The 23045-nt window shown below is 43.7% G+C and overlaps 2 protein-coding genes and 1 long non-coding RNA gene across 3 annotated transcripts; 2 read left to right on the forward strand and 1 right to left on the reverse strand.

Moving 5' to 3' along the window:
* Positions 1-82: 82 nt before the first annotated feature.
* Positions 83-3210, reverse strand: TLNRD1 (talin rod domain containing 1). Its single transcript, XM_082060883.1, has 2 exons — positions 2711-3210; positions 83-2225 (listed from the first exon to the last, which is right to left on the reverse strand). Exon 2 carries the CDS (start codon positions 1928-1930, stop codon positions 863-865), a length of 1068 nt encoding a protein of 355 aa, XP_081917009.1. The 5' UTR covers positions 1931-2225; positions 2711-3210; the 3' UTR covers positions 83-862.
* A 317-nt stretch (positions 3211-3527) lies between these two features.
* LOC309443903 lies at positions 3528-8943 on the forward strand. Its single transcript, XR_014184879.1, has 4 exons — positions 3528-3730; positions 5520-5700; positions 7096-7156; positions 8924-8943. It is a non-coding gene; the product is annotated as an uncharacterized lncRNA (long non-coding RNA).
* A 3544-nt stretch (positions 8944-12487) lies between these two features.
* MESD (mesoderm development LRP chaperone) lies at positions 12488-20533 on the forward strand. The gene is made up of 3 exons (XM_082060871.1): positions 12488-12692; positions 16127-16359; positions 17191-20533. Exons 1-3 carry the CDS (start codon positions 12534-12536, stop codon positions 17453-17455), a joined length of 657 nt encoding a protein of 218 aa, XP_081916997.1. The 5' UTR covers positions 12488-12533; the 3' UTR covers positions 17456-20533.
* Positions 20534-23045: the final 2512 nt, after the last annotated feature.

Genomic DNA, 23045 nt, shown 5'->3' on the forward strand with positions numbered 1-23045 from the left:
CATTCCCTGGGGAAAATGACATACAATGCAAACAGGCCTAGTTGTTCAATTATTCAAGTATTAAGAGATTCACAGAAAGACATCTGAGAAACATAACATTTTAATAGATGAAATAAATACTCCAGTACATGCAAGATAAAAACTGACATTGGAAAAAAAATTAAAAATCACTTTTGTTATAGTGTAATTTGTTTGTTTGTTTAAACACTCACAGTAGCTTTTCCCCCAGTTTGGAAATCAACACATGGAAAACATAATCACAACCTCCAGTCCTTCCACTCCTACACACCAAATGCACTTCTAACCTAACACTTGATGCAAAATAAAAAAAAGTCATACAAAACAAAACCAAACAAAATAGTAGCTACATCCATCATCTACGTGGTGTTGGGTTTTTTCATTTTTTTAAATGAGTGAGAACTGAGGTAACCTTTTTCCTGCACAACCAAACAGTAAAATTTAGAAGGGAAATTTCGGAAGACAAGACAAGACAAACTTTAAAAACCGCACCCAGCGCGATTAAAGCTTTTTTTAAAACTTTTCTTTTCCTAAGATACCCCCACCTCCCCAAATATAAAAAACCTTTTAAACAGTTGTTATTACCATTTGTGTGAAGACCTTGCTGAATAAAGGAAAATTTATCTGCAGATAACTTGCTTGACTTTAAAGTAAAATAATGAGAAGCCAAATCTGGCTACCTTTATTAGTACATATAGTTTGAATATGTTCTGCTTCTTCACCACATGAAATCAAAGGATTGGGCTCATCCAAGCAAATTCTTTGGTATACAAAAAAGGGGCGAGGAGGTGGGATATTATTTTCCTTTAGCAATGACAAGTATCTAAACAGAAGATGTGGGGGGTTAATTCACAGAATTGGAGTTCACTGGCGGTAAAGTCCTGGGTGAAGATCTTTCTCTTAGTGCCTGAGATAACAGGTTGCAACCATCTGAGACGGCGCAAGCTGAGTTCCTCAACCTTTCCCTGTAATCGCTCATTTTGGTGCTACTTTCGGGGTGTTGGGCTATATCCCTGAGGCATTGGGTCAGGAGCACACAAGCAGATACCACACTCATGGCTCCTCCGAGGATGGCAGTTTGCACAGCTTTGCCCTCTGGATTAATGGTGGCAGCTTTACCCAAAAACTGGGGCTCAGTGGCAAAGCCCACCAGGGCATAGACAGACTGCACCAAAGGTCCGCTGAACAAGATGCATCGGTTCCTGGTCAGCTCGCTGGGTGAAGTCTTGACCTCCTTGACACACGCCAAGAGGGCAGTGGCGCTGGTGCTCATACATTTGACACTGAGTTTGAACTGCTCCTTAGCAAATTTATCCTTGGATTTCTCACTGGCCAGCACACAGGCATCTGTCAGGAATTTCAAGTTCTTGGACATGTTCTGAGAAACCTCTAGCAGGAGCTGAGGGCTCATATCTGCCAAAGGGGTGGTCTTCAAGACCCCACAGCCGTGCTCCACCTCATGCCTACATCGGGTCACCTTGTAGCGATCCACCAAGCCAGGCATAGCAGGCTGGGCCCCCGGAGTCTCCACTGCAGCCAGGTAGGCAGCGTGGGCAGAGCATTCGGTCAGGGAGACCACCAGCTCCCCCATCTCCATCAGGCTTTCCCCCACCTCCCCGAAGCGTCCCATATTGAGCTGGCTCTGGACGTCATGGGTCAAGATGGAGAGTCCTTTGGTCCTGGCAATGATCGTGTCCCTGCACTTCTCGAAGGACTCACCGAAGACAGACAGGCTCTCAGTATTCACCGGCCTGGTCTCGCTCGACAGCAGAAGCAGATCAGCCACCAGTTGCATCTTGATCTTGCAGTGGTCGCAGATAGAGATGAGCTTCTTCCTCTGCAGGGAGCTGCTGCTGGGGATGCCGCCGCCAGACACCTCACTGCTGGACTTGCCAGAGCCGCCGCTAGCCATAGCGCCGGGGGGGCACTCGCATGCCGCTCGCTACCCCGCTGCCACCGCCTCTGCCACCGCCGCCCGCGCAGTCCCGACTGAGCCCGGCAGGATCGCTCTGCCTTTTCCGCAACATCATTCCATTAATCGCCGGGAGGCAAGAAAGGGCTCTGGGCGCCGGGGCTGCCGCTGCTGCGGGGAGCGAGCTCCGCCGGGGCGCCCGCCCCGCTCCGGCGCCAGCCTTCGCTCCTACGGCGTTCCCGCGGCGGGTCGGTGCTCGCTGGGAGCCGCCGGGCCCCGTTCCGGCATCTCTTAGCTAAAAATATACAGATAGATATATTTTTTTTCCTCTTCGCAGGTTGGCTCCCCTCCCTTCCACCACCTCCTCCAGCTGTGGGATCCTGCGCAAAGTTCCCTTTACGAGACGGAATACCTCAGGGACGCCCAGCAGTCGCACGGAGTTGGGGCATGGGCACAGCCCTCCAAGTTGCTACCGTGTCCCCGGCTCCTCCGGTCGCTGAGCGCCAGCCGGGCGCAGCTCGCAAGGGCCGGAGGGGCGGCGGCTGCGCACCATGTGCCGCCCCCGGCGCGCCCGCCGCGGCCCCGCGCCGCCGGCTCGCAGGAAGCGCCGCGGAGGGTGTGGCCCGCCCGCCGCCCCGCGCCGCCACAGCCCCGCCGCGCACCCCGCCGCCGGGCCGGGGAAAGGGGCACCGCGGGGAACCGGGACGGGGGGCACCGCGGGAGGGAAGGGAAATTAAAAAAAAAGAAAGAGGGTGGGAGGGGGTGAAAAAAAAAATCCACCGGATCCGGGTGCTGGGGGCGGGCGGGATCCGTTCCCCTTCCTTCTGCCGCTGCCTCACTCCTTCCTGCCTCGATCATTCACGCGGCCGCTGCGAGCTCGCTCCCCGCCGCCGCGGTCCATGCCCCTTCGCCCAGGGCCCCGCAGACTCGGCGCCGCCGGCCCCTCCTCGCTCGGCTCCCGCTGTGGCCGCCGCCGCCGCACCAACTTAGGCTCTTCCCGCAAACAAGGGTGGTGGCTCCGGGCTGCAGCCGCGGATGCTGCGACCCGCCTGGCCTTGCGCTCCTCCTGCCATGTTTTCTGGCTGAGTCGCCAACTCCCAGGGAAAGAAAATAAAAAAAGAAAAAAAAAAAAAAACGGAAATCTTCTTTTAAATTCCCTTTCTCAGGCTTTCAGACAAACTATTGGGAAGAGGCGGCTGCGGCGGATCTGCCAGCCAGACGCTGCATGGCTCTGAGGGAGGCTCCCCCCTCCCCGTTGCCTTTGCTGTAACCTCACTTAAGCCTATCGAAATCTTTTGTGCGGTGTCACCGCCCTTCGTTTAAATCCTGCCCTCCCCCGCCGGCCCGCTCCACGCCCGCCGCCTCTTGCTCCTCCCAGGCGGAGGGGGCAGCAGCGCCGTGCGGCGGCCGGCACCGCCCGCCCGGCGCCCGCGGGCCCTCACCGGCCAGCGGCACCAACGGCACCGACGGCGGCCGCTGCCCTTCCCGGGCGCGCTGCCCGGCTGGCGGGAGGCGAATCCCGTCCCTACGGGCGGGGGATTACAGCGGGTTGAATGAATAAATAAATGACGGTGTGGGGTTGAGCACGGCGGGGCGGGGGGAGGAAAGGGGCAGCCGGATGAGCTCAGCCCGGCGGGGCTGCGCGGCGGCCGCGGCCGCCCATTGGGTGGGAGCGCGTCGTGCAGTCGGATATCGGAGACGGAGGAGATGCCGAGGGGGGAATTGAGAAGCCGCCCTCTGCCCCAGGCGGCTCGGGGCACACGCTGCCCGCCAGGCCCGCTGCCCGGGGCAGCCCGCCAGGTAAGTGCGACGTTGCGGTCGAAGCTCCCGTCGCTGTCACCGCCCGGCGGGGCTCGGTGAGGACACGCAGGGCAGCGCCGGGGCCGCCGCACCGAGCGGCCGTTGCGGACTGTCCGGCTGCAGGTAGAAGAATCCGTTCCCTATTTGAGCCAGTGATGGTTCAAAGGCAGTTTAACAGTGTTAAAGGCAGCGGCCTTCCCTACATGAGCGGGACTCTGGCTGGCTTTGCTCTGATGTAATGAAAAAGCCCAAACCTCTTGCTAGCCATAATTAGTGCTGTAAATATGGTTTGGGATCTTACTACATCTTTATTTACATAGAAATATTTCCCTCAGCACTGGTCTTGACCCATTTTTTAAACCAATGAAAATTAATTCGATATGTTTTGCTCGTGTTTCTGCCATTGCTTTTGAAGACTGGTTACCATTTGTTAGAATTTAGCAGGGAAAATGTAAACCTACTGACACTAACTTTGTGTACCGAGAGCAGTAAAAAAGGAAAGAAGACTTTGTTCTCTGATCTGTTGCCATTCTGCAGCACACCAAGAACTTCATTAGACGATTCTTGCTAAAACCAAGATGTTATGCTCACTAAATCTGAAGCATTCAAGTAAATGCCATTAAACAATAATAAAATTAAAATTACTAATTGGGCTGGAACAAGTTATAAGAAGATGGATTTAATGCTGCCTGGGATGCTTCCAAAGGGTATATATAGTTTTGTAAATGATGGTGATGAGAATATTTACATCCCACACATCAGATTCTATGTTGTTATGCATTATCTCCATCAACATAATCCTGAATAATCAGAGTCCATGTTGAAACCATATCTTAAAATTGTTACATATTTTGCTGCAGCTTAAGCTCCAGCTAAATAATAACATTTGTTTGCTCATTTCAATCAGACTTTCTTTTTTTTAAGTTAGACTCTTAATTCTAGGCATTTACAATGCATTTAGCAAGCTGCAGAAATCCAGAAATACATTTGTCCCACTTCACAGTTACATTAATGTCCTGCTACGTTCATATGACTGCAGAGGTATAAGTGACCTTGACATAAATGAAAACTGGACCAGACTTCTCACTTGCAGGCCAGATCCACCAATGTTCTGGCACAAACAGAGCCCACCTAATGGGTTGCATACATTTAAAGAGCTTCAGACACATTTATTTGTACATATTCTCACTCATTAGGCAGAGGAACTCTTGACCTTCTCCGCAGACTTATAAGGAAGGATGTGAGCAGCATGAATGTAGATCTGAAAGTGGAGGGTTAACAGGGCAAACACTGTTGGAGGGGAGAGGGAAAGCCTTGCTGTGGAGCCAGGCTGGAGGAAAGGGGCAGATTCTGGTCTTTGGGTGTGTTGAAAATATGGCAGTTCTCCACCCATCCCTCCTCACAGCAACAGTGTGAGGGAAATTCTGTGTACTTGAGTCAGATTATAGCAGTTTAAAGGAAGGTCATGATTTGGACCTAAACAATTTTGGCTTACTGCCAGCAACTCGCTTGCAAAACTATAAATAGGAATGATTTCAGAATACTCTGAAAAATAAAAATCAATGGGCAGCAGAAGCCAGCTGAACTCTATTTCAAAATATTTCCAGATATGTCCTTAAATGATATTATGTAGCACGAGGAATGCCTCTCATAAATATTAACCTAGTTTATTTTTAATGAGGATTGACTAGATTTAATTAGGGTTTGAAAGATTTCATTTTAGGAAACGTAGGCCTCACCTCTGGCTAGGAAAGGTGTTAAATGACCTAATAATCTTTTCCACTTTTAGATACCTCCTCCTGCCGTGATGCTCCCTGTGATTTGTGCCATTCCCCAAGGACAAAATGGAGAGGTCCTTGGTTTGGACAGTTCCACTGTGGCTCCTCCACCAGCCTTCCTCCCAGCCGCTTGCGCCAGAATCAAAGCCAGGTTGTAACCCATGGCAGCTGACAGGGCCACCAAAGCTCTTTGTAAGTGCTATAATGTAAGGCAAATATTCTCTGAGCTCCTCCAATTTGTCCACAAGATTGATCCAGTGCTTATCAGCCTCAGTATCAGCAAGGGGCAAAACCGGTCATTATTATCATGCAGTAGGTGTTGCTCGTGGACAGTCTCTCTCTCTCTGAGGCGGTCTTGACAAATGTAATTTTCCTCCAGTAGCAGCCCTGGGTGTTCAGCTCTTCTACATATGAAATGCATTGCTGTTTGGAAAAAAAAAAAAAATAGAAAATACCACCTTAATTGGTAATTTTTACCGTGGAAGAGGCATTTCTTGGAGCAGCAGCCTGTTAAATCCTTCCTACAGAGTGCATTGTTGCTTCATAAGTACTCCTGGCCCAGCTGGGTCCAAGATCACTCATGGTCTGGTTTTACCATGGTTATGATTTGACCATCAACACATAGTCTTACTATAAAAATGAGCCTCAAAGACAGGTTCTCTTGGGTCCAGTCATTTGAGTAGAATTGAGGATCAGCTTGTTACGTGCTTTAAAAGTCCGGTAGATGTATCTGTGTGGTTTGGGAGGAAACTTTTACTCTGATGTTTGGGGTGGGTATTTCCTTCATAAGTGTTTTGCACATCTCCTTCAAGGGGAATGTGTGCAGACCCATTCATGTCATGGCTGCTGAGTCCAAAGGTGACCCATGGGATTTGGGCAGCTCTGTGAACTGGTTGTATAGACTTGTAAGACTGAAAATCAGGTGGCCGTGCTTGGCTTTTAAAAAGCTTTGACTGACAAGAGCCTGAATGAAATAAGTCTCTGGGGCTCAAAACAGCAGGCATTGTCAGATACAAGGGATTAAAAGGCTTTTTAATGTGGCTTAGTAGTGTACAGAAGATTGGCTTACTTGTACGAGTTCGTCTTTTGTCACATTGATCTTTATTTTGCATTGTGCTTAGTACAACAGAAACTGGAAGCTGAAGTCTTATTTCCCCAGTCATTTGACAGGACTTGGCCCTTTTATTGCTTAGTAAAATAATTTTTTCGGAGGAGGCGGAGGAATTGATTTTTGCAAGCGTAGCCAGTGTTGAGTAATAGCTGTAGAATACCAAATTGCAATGATTTTATGAACACTGTAAGTGGCCAGGTTGGTGAGAGGAAGTACTGTACAATGGGTTATACTACTTTATGTTACTTTCCTGTATAGATGTGTCAATCTAACTTCATAGGGAGCTAACTGATGAAGGAATAAAAGGCAATTCAGTGGTTCCCATGTGTCAGCTATTTGTGACTAAACCCACGAGGTGGTAATTACAAGATGATAGCTCCTATTCTGAGGGATGCAGCTGGTTTGTCAGGCTGAGGACTAAAAATCAGAGAAGGATAAAGTTGGCAGAGACTGACAGAAGAAATAATTTAACACAGAGGCAGATTTTGCAGAAGAGGCTGGAAGAATCTGGGCCTTCCTCTCCATGGCAATGGACTAGTAAGTCATACAGAAGGAAATGCAAGTGTGTTGACTGGTTTGTTGTTCTTAAGATCTATTTTACCTTCAATGTTTTGGTGCTAAGTAAGTGTTTTGTGGTTAGTACTTACAGTCATAACTTCAGGAGAGACTAAAACTGCGAGATCCGGGTCTGTCTCAGGTCTGCAGAGGTAATCATGGTTGATACACTGGGGATGCAACCTAAGAACTGGTCTGTGTGTAGCAAAAAAAGAGAGCTAGAGGTCTGGAGGAACAGTTAACTGGTCACTTGCAACAGCAAAATGCAAACACAGTCACAAGTTTTGTTTTTACTTCTTTGAAAATGGTTTTGTGTATAAATAAGTAGCTCCACTGAAACATAACACAGCAAAAGTGTTTTGTATTTTGTTGTCTTTTAGTCACCATTTATTGTACTGTTGTTTTCACCTCTTACCACATACAATCGATTGGTTGTCTCCTGCTGTTACCATGGATATTTAATGCATAGACATGGAAAAAAGACATTTTTATGAAAAGGAAAATGCAGGTACAAAACTCCTCTTGCACAGAACAGAAGGCTGCACCGGATTTTATGTTGATACAGCCAATAATGGCTTTCTGCTTCATGTTCTTAGCTACCATCTAGACACGTGGCTCTCCATCCTATACCTCACGTTTTGGGAGGCTGGTGCCCAGGAGGGAGGGAGATGCACACAGCTCCTTGTGTCCATCCCCCCCAGGACAGGCAGGGAGGGCCAGGGCTGTAGGTCAGTTGGCCTGAAACTCAGAAGCACTTCATGGAAGAGTGGAAAATGCTATTGATAAGAATGGTCCAGCATAAACAGGAATCCAAGACCCTCCCTTCAGACTCTCAGGTCTGGGGTTTGTTTGAGATCAAAGGAGAACTCAGTATTTTGAACAAAATGTGCGAGGGCCCACCCTTCCTGAATGGCACTTTTGGTTGTATGTTGTGTCCTGCAGCTGTGATACTCTACAGAAGAGTTCAGGGTTTCCCCCCACCCCTCCTTTTTAAATATATATCATGAGAGAAATTGAACAGATGTTTTCATAGGAGTCTCTGATCCTACACTTTTCTCGTTATGCCTGCATGTTCTATGAGGAGAGCTGTTGATCATTACTCGTTTAAGACTAGCACCTTTAATTCGTCAGACGTGCGTGTAATATATTACTTACATTAGATGTAGGTGCCAAAACTGACCTGTAAACCTAAAATTAAATTGGGACTACAAAATTAATTTCACTTAGATTGTGGAAATTAGACTATAAATGAAATTCCTATGGGAACTGTGTAAACCTTCTTTGACATTGATTTAATGTAATTCTTTTCTTAATAGGGTAACTTGAAATTGTGTAACCAGTACATAGTTTTTAACCAGCGCAGATTTGTAGCAAATATTGCAGTAAGATGAGTAGTAACAGGAACATTCTGTGGTGTTTCTGAATTTAAGGATTACAGTGTATTGCTTTATTGCAGCTGACTAGACAGTCTGGGGTCATACCCCCTCCCAAACCCGATCAGATAGGTAACCATACAAAGCTAACGTGTCATTTCTCAAATACCTCCAGTCAGGCAATAAGTTTTAATTTCTAAAATGCGAATGGACAGGATAACATGAATTTGAGGCAAAGATTTATTTTGTGGTCAAAACTGAATTCAGAATCTGAATGTCAAGGTTAGTACCTGAATCAATATTTCACGTCCTAATCGCAACAATTAATCCCTAGTTTGGGAGAATTTTGAATTAAAAACTTCATTTTTCAAATTAGAATTCAAGGTCTGACTAGCTCTGGAACAGAAATCTGCATTCTCTTAATAGATGGTGAGTGTGCTCATTTTATGCATGAAATTAATTTGAGGACTGAAATTATTCTGAATCATTCAAATGTTTATGCTCTAGATGACAGCGTATTTTGCTTGATGTGCTTCTAGTAACAGGATTAATAAGCATATTTTATTTTGATTTAAAAATATTGTTGTTTTTAAAGATAACATGTTCAGGTCTGATTATGAGAGGTTTTCTCTGAATGTCGTGGCATTCAGAGGTCTGAATTAACACATGTACTGTCTGTGTATGAGAGCTCATGCATTAGATTGTCTCCGCAGGGCAACATTTAAGGTACTTAAGATAATTTGACCTATGAAAACATTATTTTTGAATGTTTTACTGAAAGTAACTCAAGATATCCTGCCATTCTGTAAAATGTATGACAATGCTTTTAAACAGGGTAAGAATACTCTGAATGCCCAAAACTTGCTTCAAGTTTTCCAGGATAAGTTACTCAGCAAGTCTTCTGTATTATTTAACAGGATATTGTCCCCGTCCTTCACTAAACTGGTAGGTGCAAAAGCAGTTCTGATGCCTGTCAGGCTGTATAAAGAGCACAGCTGTACTCCAGACCTCACTCGTTTTAGTTATTAAAAGTAATCACTAAAAGGCTCCCTTTTGCGACACTTCATTAATCTGAGCCAGTACTAAACATCCTTTTGTATTAGCAGAGTTCTTAAAATGAACTAATTCTTCCAGACAGGGCATGTGTTGATAGCAGGTAGCCCTTGCATGTTCATTCTCCCTTCTGCGTGCTTAGGGCTGTTCTGATCTTGTTAGTTTAATCTCTTAATTGTCTATGTGTCCTTCCAAGAAGGCGCTGCCCTTTCCTTGATGAAGTCCTTTGTTCTTTCCAAGGTTTCATTCTAAGGAATGTCAAGGGACAAGCTCAAGATCCTACTGTACTGTATTTGCAAAGACAAGTAGAATGTGACAAATGACAATTCTCTTTAAAATAGAAAACTGCACGCACAAAAACTACCACTTGCAAAGACCTGAGACGGCTTTTGGCAGCTAAAAATATGTGCACATTCTTCGTCTAACTCATAAGAAATAATGGTATGAGAAGTATATTTGCACAAATATGGTTCCAAAAAAGCAGGTTATATCTGAAAAAAAAAAAAATCCCAAATTTCATTAACAGAAATGTAGAACATCCTGAATCCTCTCATATTACAGCTTGACCCAACCCTACTCAGTAATGAAAGCAGTTTACATCAACGAGGGGAAGGTAGATCTGCCTTTCTGATAAGTAATTGAAAGTACTACTAATAAAATTCACATGTTGCAGAAGTAAAAATGACAGACAGAGCTTGAGATGTTCCCTGGCATGACTAGAGGGGACTTTAAGCTACAAGACTAAAGCCTTAAACACCTTACTTTTGAAATCAATAATTAAAGTAGCTGTCTATTATTGGTTACGTTCTGCGTTGTAATCACAACAGATTTAGCTGTTAGGGCTATAAAAACTTTTAAGGAATGTGATAATCCTTAAACTATAGAAAACCATAATTGTACGATTCTACAGATAATCTGAACAAAACACAGTGTGCTTCAATAAAAAGGAAATGCAATTTAATGCACCCCGGTAGTGGTAGGTGTTTCTAGCTGCATTGCTTTTGTTTCTTGCATGGGAAAGAACAGGAGAGTGAAGAGAGAGGCTGAATAAGTGTTTGTCCTGCAGCTGACTCCACTTTGAACAAGTTCTTTCAGGACACAGAATTCCGCCTGAACAGAGATGGTTGCAAGGTCAGAGCCAAGCATGAAAAATATCTCCCTTTCAAGTGAAAACCTTTATATGCATGACAAGGAAATGCACAGTGGTGTTTGGTGCAGTGCTTGGATATACTGAACGACTTGTTCACTTACCAAAGGGAATTGCATTACTTTTGAGATCCACATCTGAAAGTCAAAGTCGGGTCGGTTTGTTCTAATACGAGAACACAGAATTGAAGAAAGTATTTCCAAGTAGAAATTCAGTGAAACTATTTTATGCTCTAAGTCCAGCATTCCAAAATTAAATCTTTAGTCTTTTTTTTTTCCAGTGAATGTATTCATGATCCAGTAATAACAAAAGTTACCAGAAACATACTTTAATAAAACCTCATTAATCAGGGCAATCTGAAATGGTATACCTGATGTTCATTATATTTAATGAGAAATCACTGAGCAAATGTGCTCATTAGTGACTTACTGGACAGCTTTGTGAAAGGTGCTTGACTAAGACCCCATTTCATTACTGTACATTTAACAAGCTCCATGAATAGCTCTGGTCTAACTGCTTCCTGTTCTTCGGGCGCACTGGCAGTCCTGCTGAAATGGTATAAAACGATAACCCTCCGTATGGAGGTTCCACACCAGGCTGGCTGTTTATCAGGGTGCTGAAATCTTGGATCCCACATCCTCCTCTGCTGTTTCTCATGCTGTGCGAGCACTTGGCAAGCTGCTGCTACTGCTTCACGGGGCACGTCTCCCTGCTGTTCACAGGCTACACAGCCCTTTGGTGTCTGACAATTTCTGGTTAGTCCTGGATGCAAAAATCCCCCAAGCCCACCCCCCTGCTGACTGACTGCTTTTGCATCTGCACACTGTGCCTGTGAGGGCAGTGGGCTCCTTGGTCATTAAAGGACTATATACAACAACAGAATTGAGGTGTTCACTCTCTAAAATTCATCCCTCTGTTCTGAACCTGCTCTCCCATCAATGCTGCCACTGGAATGGAAAAGCACCCAGCTCAGCACCCATCAGCCTGGCCGTGACCAGTATCTACCAGTAGCAATGATGCTTCCTTGAAGTTCCAGGTTTAAACCTCTTGAAAAGGCAAAAGACCCTGCTACTTATAATTAAAATGGCTTCCATGAGGAAAAAATTAAGACTGAAGAGTGAAATAAGGCAATGCAGACATCAATCTGTATAATTTCGCTTGTTCTGCATAATGGAAAAATTGAAAGAACAAAACTTGATCTCTTAACTTTGTGTGCTGTTCAGATGTTCTGGAGCTGTACTTTAATAACTTAATGGTTTTATTTTTAGAAGTCTTCTAGAAACCTAATATTCCAAGATACTAGGCAAAATCAGGAGTCTCAGTGCAGTGAGCCCAGTTCCTATCACAAATATCAGTGAATGCAGTTACTTGTCATCCCGCTTTAAAAGCAACCAAGAAAAAAATAATCGCGAAGCGTTCTTCCAGGAGCGGGTCCATCAGATGTTTGAAAAACAGCCCCAAAACAATGTCCACCTTTGATTCAGCAGTCGGGGCCGAGATCTGCAGGGACTACACCCGAGCGGCGCCGGGGCCGCCTGAAGCGGCTCATTGTGTGGGGACAGCGCGTCACACGCCGGGGCGCGACATCGCGGAGGAGGAAGAGGAGCAGGAGGAGGGTGCTCGCCGTCCACCCACGACCCGGTCGCTCCCGGTGCTCGGCCACGCGTGTCACAAGCGGCACAACGGCCCGGAGCAGCCGCACACGGGCCCGGGAGGCCCCGCCCCGCCGCCCCGCCCCGTAAAGCCGGCGGGGCCGCCTCCCCGCGGCGGCGCGGGCCGGGAGAAGATGGCGGCGGCCGCTGGCTGGGTCGTGCTGGGCCTGGCGCTGTGGTTGTGCGCGGCAGGCGGCGAGCCGGAGGGGAAGCGGCGGGCGGGGCCGGCCAAGAAGAAGGATATTCGAGACTACAACGATGCGGACATGGCTCGGCTGCTGGAGCAGTGGGAGGTGCGGGGAGGTGTCGCGGAGCGGCTGCGCTCCCCGGAGCCCGCAGAAGGAATCCCGGTGTGGGGAGAGGAGGAGCCGCGCTCCCGGCTCGGGGCAGCCCGGGCGGCTGCTCTGCGCGGCGCCTCGGCGCGGGGAACGTGGGGGTTGGCCCCCGCGGCCCCGCCGTCCCGCCCGGGCCTGGCGCGGCGGGCGGAGCGATCGCCGGGGCCTGGCGGCGCTGGGGCGGCTGGTGCCGGGTTCGTGTGGGCTGAGGTTACAAAATCGGGGCGAGCGGGCACGGAAGGGGCGCCCGGGAGAGTTGCCGTACGGCCCCAGGCCCCCTGCCGCCCCCTTCCCTCCTCCCGAGCCCCAAACCCGCTGTCGGTGCACGCCAGCGGCCTGGTTTGACTTACATGCCTGCTGGTTTGGGGTGTTGAGGGATCCGTGTTTTGCAGCTGAAGGATGGATTGCAGGAGAAATACTCACTTCACATTAACAGAGTAGATTTTTTTTTTGGTTTGGTGTGTTTTTTTCCTTTCCACTCCTCATTGTAAAAGCTTTAAATTTTAGTTCTCTCCTGTCCCCCTTCGTTCCCCTCAGCCCGCTGCATTAACTTTCTCAGGCAGTTCCCCGTTGCTGTTTTCTCCATGTGGTTGTCATGCCACCGTTGGGTTCTTTTCGCTATTTTTATCTTCCGTCATCTTCTGATAAATGCCAGAGCGCTCATCAGTGTCTTTTTGTTCTTTCCCGTGAGGCTGTTCCACAGAATGTTATGCACAAAACCTGCAAGAAATAATAGAGTGAAAACTTTTGTGTCCTGTAGCACCATTTACAGCTGTAAATCAAGGTGGAGAAAGAGATTTTGTACGTGCAGTACAGATAAAGTTACCTATTTGAGAAGTAAGGATGTCTGCCTTGGACCTGGTTGGCAGGTTATGGACTTGTTCATCCCATTGACTATTACTGTGTCTATCCCTTTAGGAAGGGAGATTCTTAGAACATTGAGTTAAAATTTTAAGTAGAATTACATCAAAAGGTCAAAGTTCACCTGTTAGTGGTATCAGCCAAGGACCAGGTAGCCCTAGTTGCTAAAATATCAAGGCTTATATGATAATATTGTCCAGCTTCAACTAAATTTGGCATTGTAGTAAAAAGTTGATGTGCATCTCTGAGTTTGAATTAGGTGCCTGGGTGGCTCAGGTTAACGCTGTTGTGACTCTTTGACTGTATGTTCTGTTCCAGCCATGTGGCAGGCAGGCTCAGGATGTTGTTCAAGGTTTTTCCTCTCTAGCTGGAGCAGGTCTCTGATCCACTTCACCATGTGCTGCACAAATGCTCGTAGCCATGTTGCGTGCAGATGTCGCCGAGCAACTGGAGAGTTGGGTGCTGCGGTTGGCATTGGCACTGAGGAATGTGCATAGAAGGAAAAAGACACTGAATCAGGGGCTCAACAATTGACGGTTGTTTGGTCTTGGGGTTAGTTGGCTGGATGGCATTTTGCCTGGTGGTAGTTAGAACACATATAAGTGACATGAAAGACATGAGGGGGTGGTGGCTGGAGGAAAGGGCATGAGTGCACTTGATGGGGCGGGATGAGAAACAAAGGGGCCGTTATGAGTTTGGATAAAAGCGGGAATTATGCTTGGGAGTGAGGGACGCAGGTCTGTACAGAATCAAGTGCCATTATAATACTTTAACTTAGTGCGATGACTCTTAATATTTTTTTTATTTCCATGACAATGGAGCCAGGCTCTTCTTGGTGACAGCCAATGGTAGGACAAGGGGTAATGGGTTCAAACAGGAACACAAAAGGTTCCACTTAAATTTGAGAAGAAACTTCTTCCCAGTGAGGGTGGCAGAGCCTGGCCCAGGCTGCCCAGGGAGCTTGTGGAGTCTCCTTCTCTGCAGACATTCCAACCCGCCTGGACACCTTCCTGTGTAACCTCATCTGGGTGTTCCTGCTCCATGGGGGGATTGCACTGGATGAGCTTTCCAGGTCCCTTCCGATCCCTGACATTCTGTGATTCTGTGATTCCTCTCAGATAAGTGTTGTTCCCACTTAGTGAGGGCAGAGGGACTTTCCTGGGGCTCTCCTTCGCTTCCGATTCTTTTAATGTGGAATTCTCAAAGGCGTGTGGACTCCTTGAAGGCATGCTTCAGACTTGCAAAACTGAAATAAATATATACTAGTAAGGAAAGAAAGGATCCAATCCGAGGCTTCTACAACTGTTGTTCTGTAGTAACTAAATTTTAAACTCTCTTGTCAGAAAGGCAGCAAACTCAGTGTAATTGAGAGGAGGAGAATAACACAGGTCACTCATATCAAACCATAACCTTTAAAGGGTATGGGATGCTCCTTGTAGTGGGATGTTGTAAGAGGATGGTGTTGAGGTTGTATATATGTATGTGCAGAGATGAGGCTGTAATGTGTACTTAGATGTAAAAGTCAAGCTCAGCTCCTGACCTTTGAGGCTTCTGAAGGGAATTTCTTTACACGCTGCTACAGTTCGTGTTCTGAATGGAGTGATGCGTAGTTTCACTAAATGCTTGAAGTCAAAACAACACCTAAAATATCTGCCTTTTTTTTGTTGTTTGTTGGCTTTTGTTTGTTTTGGTTTTTTAGTTATTAATTCTGTGACACAAATACTGTTTAAGCAATCAAGTTCTTGTTTGATAAGTTGTCGCTATGCTCACTCCTCTCTGTTTCAAGCTGTTTTAAGGGGCAGCAGTTTGAATTCTGCCTTTCCAAATATTTAAGTGCCTGTCAACCTCAGCAGAGACATCAAGAGTTGTTTTTCATTGTTTTTTCGAAGTGATTTACTCTTGGTGATTATGTTGTCAGATGGTGAACTGCATCTGTGCATTAGAAAAGTCATGAAACCTTTTACTAAAGTTTTCCCATGGCATGAACATTGAAATTGTGAATTCTTGTGGTTCTATTTGTTTAAAGGCACAAAGAAAATTACATTCTCAAGTGATCCCATGATTCCCAGAAGTGAGTTTTGACCTCTGAAAACAACATGCAGAAGGCGGCTTTTTTATGTATGTGTTTATGAGGCTTTTTAGTGCAACTTTCTCAGTTCGTCTTGTATACTTAAAAAATTTATGTGCAAGTGTGAACAAAAAAAAGGTGTTATTTTATGAGGTGCCTAAGTGGGATTGTATTGAATTAGCCTTGCAGCTGAAATATTTGTCAGTATGTTATAAAATGAGATTCTACCTGTCAGTATGAAAATGTGCATCATTTTGAGTCGAGGGTTATAAATGGGAAGAGTGTTCTTGGTGAAGTATCCTGAAACAAAACTCATTGTTTCTTTTGGTTTGAGAATCTCCGTCATTAAACTAAAAAATACTTTTATCAAAGCAGAATTATTCTCTAAATATTGGGGAATTTCAAAAAAGAACAGCTTTGTGGAACAGTTGAATTTAAAGCCTCCTTTTCCTTTTCAAAACAGAAAGATGATGATATTGAAGAGGGGGATCTTCCTGAACATAAAAGGCCTCCAGCACCAATAGATTTCTCAAAAATTGATCCAGGCAAGCCTGAAAGTATCCTGAAGCTGACGAAAAAGGGGAAGACTTTGATGATGTTTGTCACAGTGTCGGGAAATCCCACAGAAAAGGAGACGGAAGAAATTACGAGCTTGTGGCAGGGCAGTCTCTTCAATGCCAACTATGACGTGCAAAGGTAAGCTGTTGTACACGAAGATAAAATTATTGCTTTTACAAAACCCTTGTTCCTTTCCTCCTGAAAATATTTTCAATTGTTCATCCTGTGCCCTTCCCCACCTTCATTTGTCACTATTTCTTTGTTTCTTTATCAGTTTATATGCCTGCTTGTTTTAAGTCATGCTACAAAAATTCTGCTGTGGTGCACAAATCTTTCTAACGTGCGTGACGTATATATAGCCCTGTTGCTTTTTATCTCATTATGTCTCAGCTATTTATCAGTTTTAGTGGCAGTAGTTTGCTTTTATGTGCCTTATGGAAAATCTCACACTTGGAAGACTTGTCGCCACAGAAAGATCTTTGTTACACTGGCTAAAAATGCAATTTTTTTCTCAGAGAGAGGGAATCCTTTTGCAACAGAGGAGTGTTGCACTCTCAAATTGAGGCTCAGAAGTTTTGCAGTAATTTTAAACTGAGATTGGACATGGCACTTAGTGCCATGATCTAGTAAACGGACTAGAGTTGGACCAAGGGTTGGACTCGATCTCTGAGGTCTTTTCCAACCCAGTCGATTCTGTGATTCTGTAATTTAATGCATGTTACATAGTGCCAAATTAGTTCGTAATGTGTTTTATTTTGTATTCTCACTCCTCTTTGGTTATTTGTAAACTTAATGCATTTTATTTTTATGTGTGCTATAAAATTGTTCTCTTGTCACCATTCCCAGAACAAAACCAACTTCTTGCTCTTAAATATGTGCCTCAGTTGTGGAGGTGCTCTGAATTAAACAAAATGTTGTTGTGCTTGAAAGATGTGGAGCTAACTGAAAAGATATATGTCTTTCCTTTAGGTTTATTGTTGGCTCAAATCGCGCCATCTTCATGCTGCGTGATGGTGGTTACGCCTGGGAGATCAAAGACTTTCTGATAAGTCAAGAAAGGTGCGCGGATGTTACTCTGGAAGGTCAAGTTTATCCTGGCAAAGGAGCAGAAGAAAGCGAGAAAGTGAAAAACAAAACCAAACCTGAAAAAGCAAAGAAGAAAAAAGATGCAGACAAGAAATCTGATAGCATCAAAGAGGACAACCGAGCAACCAAACAGAGAGAGGATCTATGACGGACACATGAACCAGACTGAACACTGCTCTGCCGTTCCTTGAAGGGAAACTAATTTTCCATACAATTCTTGGCTTTACTGGGCGGGGAGGGGGAAAGAAGCAGAGAGTACTGAGCTTAAAAGACTTTTATGTTGAAACACACCGGTTTACTTATTAATGTTGGCGTTTGTTTAGTTACAGGAAAGGTAATGTTTAATACCAGCGATTGACTACTTTAGTTTGTCATTTTTTCTGCTTTTGTTTTTGTTTAAAGTTAACATACAACTGCATGCGTCTAACATCATGAATTTAAATTGAAGTGGAAAAGAAGAAATACAATCTCAGAATACACCGATGTTCATCTGTAGTAACCATGTCCATCTTGGGTACGTAAGTTGGTCATAGATTTAGAGCTGCTGTCAGGTAGCAGAATACAGTGCTAAAAGATTCTCTTGGACACCAGTTTGCTAGACTCAGTTTGCAAAACAGCCTAAAATTGCAAATAATAGTGTTACAATGGCCAAAGGTGCCTGAAATTATGGCATTTAGGGCATGTCTAGTTAGACAGCCTGTTTCTTTAAAATAAAACCCATTCAGTGTGTCCCCACAAATGCACACAAGTGCGGTAGGAGCTAAGGCAGATACGCTAATGCACCCCAAATCACTGCAGAAAGGAGATTCCGTACCCACCCGAAGTGATGCTGGGATGTTACTGGAATTACAGTTCCCACATGAGCAGTGTCGGGGAGAGAAGGAGCAGTCAAATTCTTGTCATTCAGGTTGCTATTGCTGCCAAAGAACTGAGCCTGCGGAAACAAGTGTTAAGTATTCCCCATTATCTAGACAGTGAGCTAGAAGAAATCGCTTTAACTCTGAAATTAATTTGTTTTATTGGTTTAAGGGTTTGCTTAAGTCTTTGAAAAAGCACTCGTTACAGTACAGAGTTAGACTTTGAGTTAGACGTATTAGTTACTGATGTTGTATGACCAGGTATACTTTTTTGGGTACAGATTCCTGGATTGACATGGTTGATTATAAATGAACATTGGATTTAAATACTGTAATTCGCATGTATGGGAGCAAATTTGATTTCTTCTCCGAAGGTTTTGAATAATTGGGGAGGTTGTATTATATTCAGATTGTATTCAATCAAATGCATCACTTAGAATTGTTTTCCTTCTGCCTTACTATGCGTTAAGGACTCAATGCACCAAGTATTTATGGTCCATGTCATTTTCCAGGGGATGAGCACAGTATTAACTGTCTTCATTCGATACTACTAAGATATTACTTTGATTCTTTATTGAAGGTGCTAAAATCCAAGTGTTTTGGATAAAAGGTCCTAATTGAACCATAATGGTTGATCTTGTGGAATATTTCAGTATCAAAAGTGGAGAAACTATGACTTACTGAGTGCTTGTTCAAAATAAAAGATGTCACTAAACCTCCTGTTCCACTGAGTAGTAAAACCTTTTAAACAATTATGCATTAGATATTTGGGAGACAGGTAAGTCATCCTTGTATGTAAGGACTAAATGATGCTGATGAGGGTTCTAGGTGACTGATTTTATTTAATTATGTGTGTATTAATTTAGGATTAAGGAAACCTTTTCTGCCACACTTAATTTAACAGGCCTTTGCCTGTTTGTCTGAGTAGAAGAAATGAAAATCCTGTGTTTCTTCTAGTTTAACTCCATTACTTTTGTATCCTACTATTAATCCAAATGTGTAGCAGAGTTGAGAATAGTCTCTTGGATATCCCATTGGATTGAGGAGAGATGCACAGTCCATTTCTTATTCGTAACTAATTTATCATTTTTGCAAGTGTTCTGGGTTTGCACCTCACTTTTTTTTTTTAAAGAATGTTGCTTCTCATATCAAGAGGTGAAAAACTTCTAGATATGAAACGGTTAGTTAGATTATTCCTTTTAGAATTTATGGTATAGAGATGACAATTCAGATTACGATTAGAAACGTGTGGAAATGCGGTTTCCTGTCGTTACGAAGGTTATCATGACTTCTTTTTTGATTGAATTGCGTTCATCCTGAGCTAAGTAATTCAGCAATGCAAAACCGGATACAAAGCAAATTAGCCAAGAAGAAGAAGATACAATCACTACACTATCTCTGTAGCCCAACTTTTCCGAGCAGGTACTTGTTTTAGCCATTCAGAAATGGGCTTTTGCTGTTGTGGTTCCGAGTGGGGCAACAGCTGCTCTGCGATTCAGCCAGCTGATGAGAGGGCTTCACTTTGGCTGGTTTGACTCACTAAGTTGCCTCTGCAAAACGCAGCCGTGCTTTGTGCCACATGCTTTATTGAAATTTCAAAGTGTTTCGAGGGGTTTTCTAGGTTTTTAATAGGAGTAATGGCTTGATATCAAGTACAAAAATACTGCCTTCAAGGAGCTTTTTTGGTCTTCCATTTTTCTTTTCCCTTTCTTAAGCTTTACGCTCAACAAATAATTCAATATGGTAGCAAGTATCATATGTCAACCTAGCAGGAACTTCTTTACTGGCCCGTCCTCTGGTACCACAGCTCACAGCTCTACTCCAAAACAACTTGTGTTCCCTTTTAGAACCAGTAAATGCTTGAGCGCTTGTCCTGGTGCCGAGTTACACAAGCAGCTGTGATTTTGTTATGATTTAAGAGGCCTGAACACAATATAACTTGTATAAATAAATACCTTGAAGGTCATTAATGCTCCAAGTGGCCCAGCAGATACTGGATTCTGCTTTGTAGGTGCTGGGTGTTTGAGTCTCATCAGACTTCAAATAGCAACTTTTTGACACTACAGACGTGCAATTTGGATACAGCCTTTAAAACGTCTTTCTACAAGTAGGGTGGTGATTATGGCTCTTATTTCTTTATTTTTTCCACTGCTATGCAGGGGTACGTGGAAAATCATTGGCTTTCATGACAGGTGAATGTTTGCTGCCTTTCTCCACTCAGCTCAGTTTTCTAAGTTCTATTTTATAACCCAGACATCCTGCTCAGAAAAAAAGTTTGTCCAGGATAGTACACAAGATCTAGATAACGCTTTGCAAAAAAATTTCGATGGACAATCAGCTTTTTATGTAATAAAATACTGGAACAAATATCTTGGCTTTGTTTTGGTTGCTTGTTGGTTTGGTTCTCATTCTCTTTTTCACCCCTTTGTCTTTTTTTTTCCCCCATTTTTTTGCCTCTTTCTCTTTTTACCTCCTTTTCTCAACCCTTTCTACTTTTCTCAACACTTTATCCTTTTCTCAACCATTTTTTGCTCCTCTTATGGGATTTTTTTTTGCCCTTTATTTTGCCATTTTCTCTTTATTTCACACTTTTTTTTTGCCCCTTTCTCTTTTTTCACCCCCTTTTTTTTTAGGCCTTTTTCATGTTTTGTTTTTTTTTTTTTTCCCCTCTTTCTTTGTTTTGCCTCTTTCTTTGTTTTCATCCCTGCCCCTTTGTCTTTTTTACAGCCCTTTTTTCCCCACCTCTTTCTATCCTTTTCACCTTTTTTTGCCTCCTTTTCTCGACCCTTTTTTTCTCTTCTTTCAGGTCTTTTTTTTTTGCATTTTATTTCACCTATTCCTCTTTAGTTCCCCCTTTATGAGGCTTTTTCATCTTTTTATTTGTTTTGCCTATTTCTCTTTATTTTGCCCCCTTTTTTCCCCTTTCTTTCCCCCCTGCCCCCATTTTAGGCCTTTTTGCTGTGTGTGGTGTTTGTTTGGGTTTTTTTAACTTTGCCTCTTTCTGTTATCACCCCGCCTCTTCTTTTCACCTCTTTACACTCTTGGTTTATTTTGATTTTTGCCTTTTTTTTTTTTTCTCCTTTTCAGGATTTTTTTTTGTCCCTTTGGGTTTTTTTCTGTCCCTTTTTTCACCTCTTTTTCTGCTCTTTTTCTGTCTTCTGTTTTGCCCCTTTCTCTTCCTTCCCCCCCTCCCGCCCTTGCTTTGGCCTTCCTCCTCCTCCTCACCCCCCACTTTGGCCTTCTCCCCTTCTCTCCTTTTCCCCCCTTTTTTCTCTTTTTTCAACCCTTTCACTTTTTTTTGCTGTTTTTTTTCTCCTCCCCCTCATTTTTTAGCCTTTATTTTTTGCTTTTTTTCATCTTTTTTCCACCTTTTTGCCTCTTTTCCCCTTTATTTCTATTTTCCCGCCTTTTTTTCACCTGTTTCTCTTTTGTCTTTATTTTGCGCCTTTCTTTTTTTTCACCTGTTTTTCCCGCCTTTTTCTGTTTTCACCCGGCCTCTTTTTTTCCTCTCTCTTTTGCCTCTTTTTCTGCCTTTTTTCCATCTTTCTATTTTTTCATTTTTTTAGGCTTTTCGTGCCTTTTTTGCCTCTCTCTTTACTTTGCTTCTTTATCTTTATTTCACCTTCTTTTTCCGCCTCTTTCTCAGTTTTCACCCGCCTCTTTTCTTTTTGTCTTTTTTACCTCTTTCTCCTTTTTTTTTTTTTTTTTCACCACCTTTTTTAGGCTTTTTCAGGCTTTTTTTTTTGGCCTTTTTTTGGTCCCCTTTCTCTTTTTTTTTTTTTTTTTGCCTTATTTTTCCTGCCTTTTTTTTTCCACCTCTCTCCTTTTTTTTTTTCCGGTCTTTTTTTTTCACCTCCTTTTTTGCCGCCTTTTTTCACCTTTTCCTCTTTCTGCCTCTTTTTTTACACCACTCTCTTCTTTTTTTTTTTTTCCTTTTTCTCGTTTTTTCCTTTTTATTTCACCCATTTCTCTCTATTTTGCCCTTTTTTCACCCTTTTTACCATTTCTTTTCACCTCTTTTTCCATCTTCTGTTTTGTCCCTTTCTCTTCATTTTACCCCCTTTGATGCCTTTTTCTCTTTTTGCCCTTTTTCACTTTTTCTGCATTTTTCTTGTTACCTTTTTTCACCCTGCTCCTTTTTTTGGCCATTTTTCCCTCTTTCTCTTTTTTTCCAACCTATTCACCTTTTTTGTCTTTTTTTCCCTTTTTCCCCCACACATCTCACTTTTTGCTTCTCCTTTTGCACCTTTTTTTTCACATTTTTATCTTTTACCCTTTATTTCGCACCTTTCTCCCTTTTTTTGCCCCTTTTCCCACTCCTTCTCTGCCTCTTTCTCTCTTTTACCCTGCCTGGGGTATTTTGTCTCTTTTCTCGCCTTTTTCTTTTTTTTTGCCCATTTCTTTTTCCCCCTTTTTTTCACCCCTTTGTCTTTTTTCAGCCTTTTTTTGCCTCTTTCTCTTTTTGGCTCCTTTTTAGGCCTTTTCCTTTAGTTCTTCATCTTTCTATTTACTTTGCCTCTTTCTCTTTCTTTAGCCATTTTTCCACCTCTTTTTTTTTCACCACTCCCTCTTTCTTCTCTTTTTTTTCCACCTCCTTCTCTTTTTTCCCACCCCTTTCTCTTTTTTCACTTATCTTTTAAGCCTTTTTAATCTTTGTTTTCTTTGTTTTTCCTTTTTTTTTTCTTTATTTCACCCCTTTTCCCACCTCTTTCTCTGTTTTTTTCCCACCTGCCTTTTTTGCCTTTTTTCACCTTTCCCCCCCCTTTTTTTTCCCTTTCTCTTCTTTTTTTGCCTTTTGATTTTTCCTTTTTTTTGTTTGTTTGTTTTTTAGGCTTTTTTTCAGAGGGTTTTTTTTTGCCTTTTTCTCTTTGCCTCTTTTTT

Source organism: Streptopelia decaocto, assembly GCF_964273445.1.
Source record: "Streptopelia decaocto genome assembly, chromosome: 9".
Classification (NCBI taxonomy): Eukaryota; Metazoa; Chordata; class Aves; order Columbiformes; family Columbidae; genus Streptopelia; species Streptopelia decaocto.

What these genes read in the sequence shown, in the direction of transcription:
- TLNRD1 (XM_082060883.1), bottom strand. Translation starts at nt 1,930, where the DNA reads ATGGCTAGCGGCGGCTCTGGCAAGTCCAGCAGTGAGGTGTCTGGCGGC.
- MESD (XM_082060871.1), top strand. Translation starts at nt 12,534, where the DNA reads ATGGCGGCGGCCGCTGGCTGGGTCGTGCTGGGCCTGGCGCTGTGGTTG. An exon ending in GGCTGCTGGAGCAGTGGGAG is followed by an intron (nt 12,693 to 16,126) that starts GTGCGGGGAGGT and finishes TTTTCAAAACAG; the next exon opens with AAAGATGATGATATTGAAGA. An exon ending in GCCAACTATGACGTGCAAAG is followed by an intron (nt 16,360 to 17,190) that starts GTAAGCTGTTGT and finishes TCTTTCCTTTAG; the next exon opens with GTTTATTGTTGGCTCAAATC.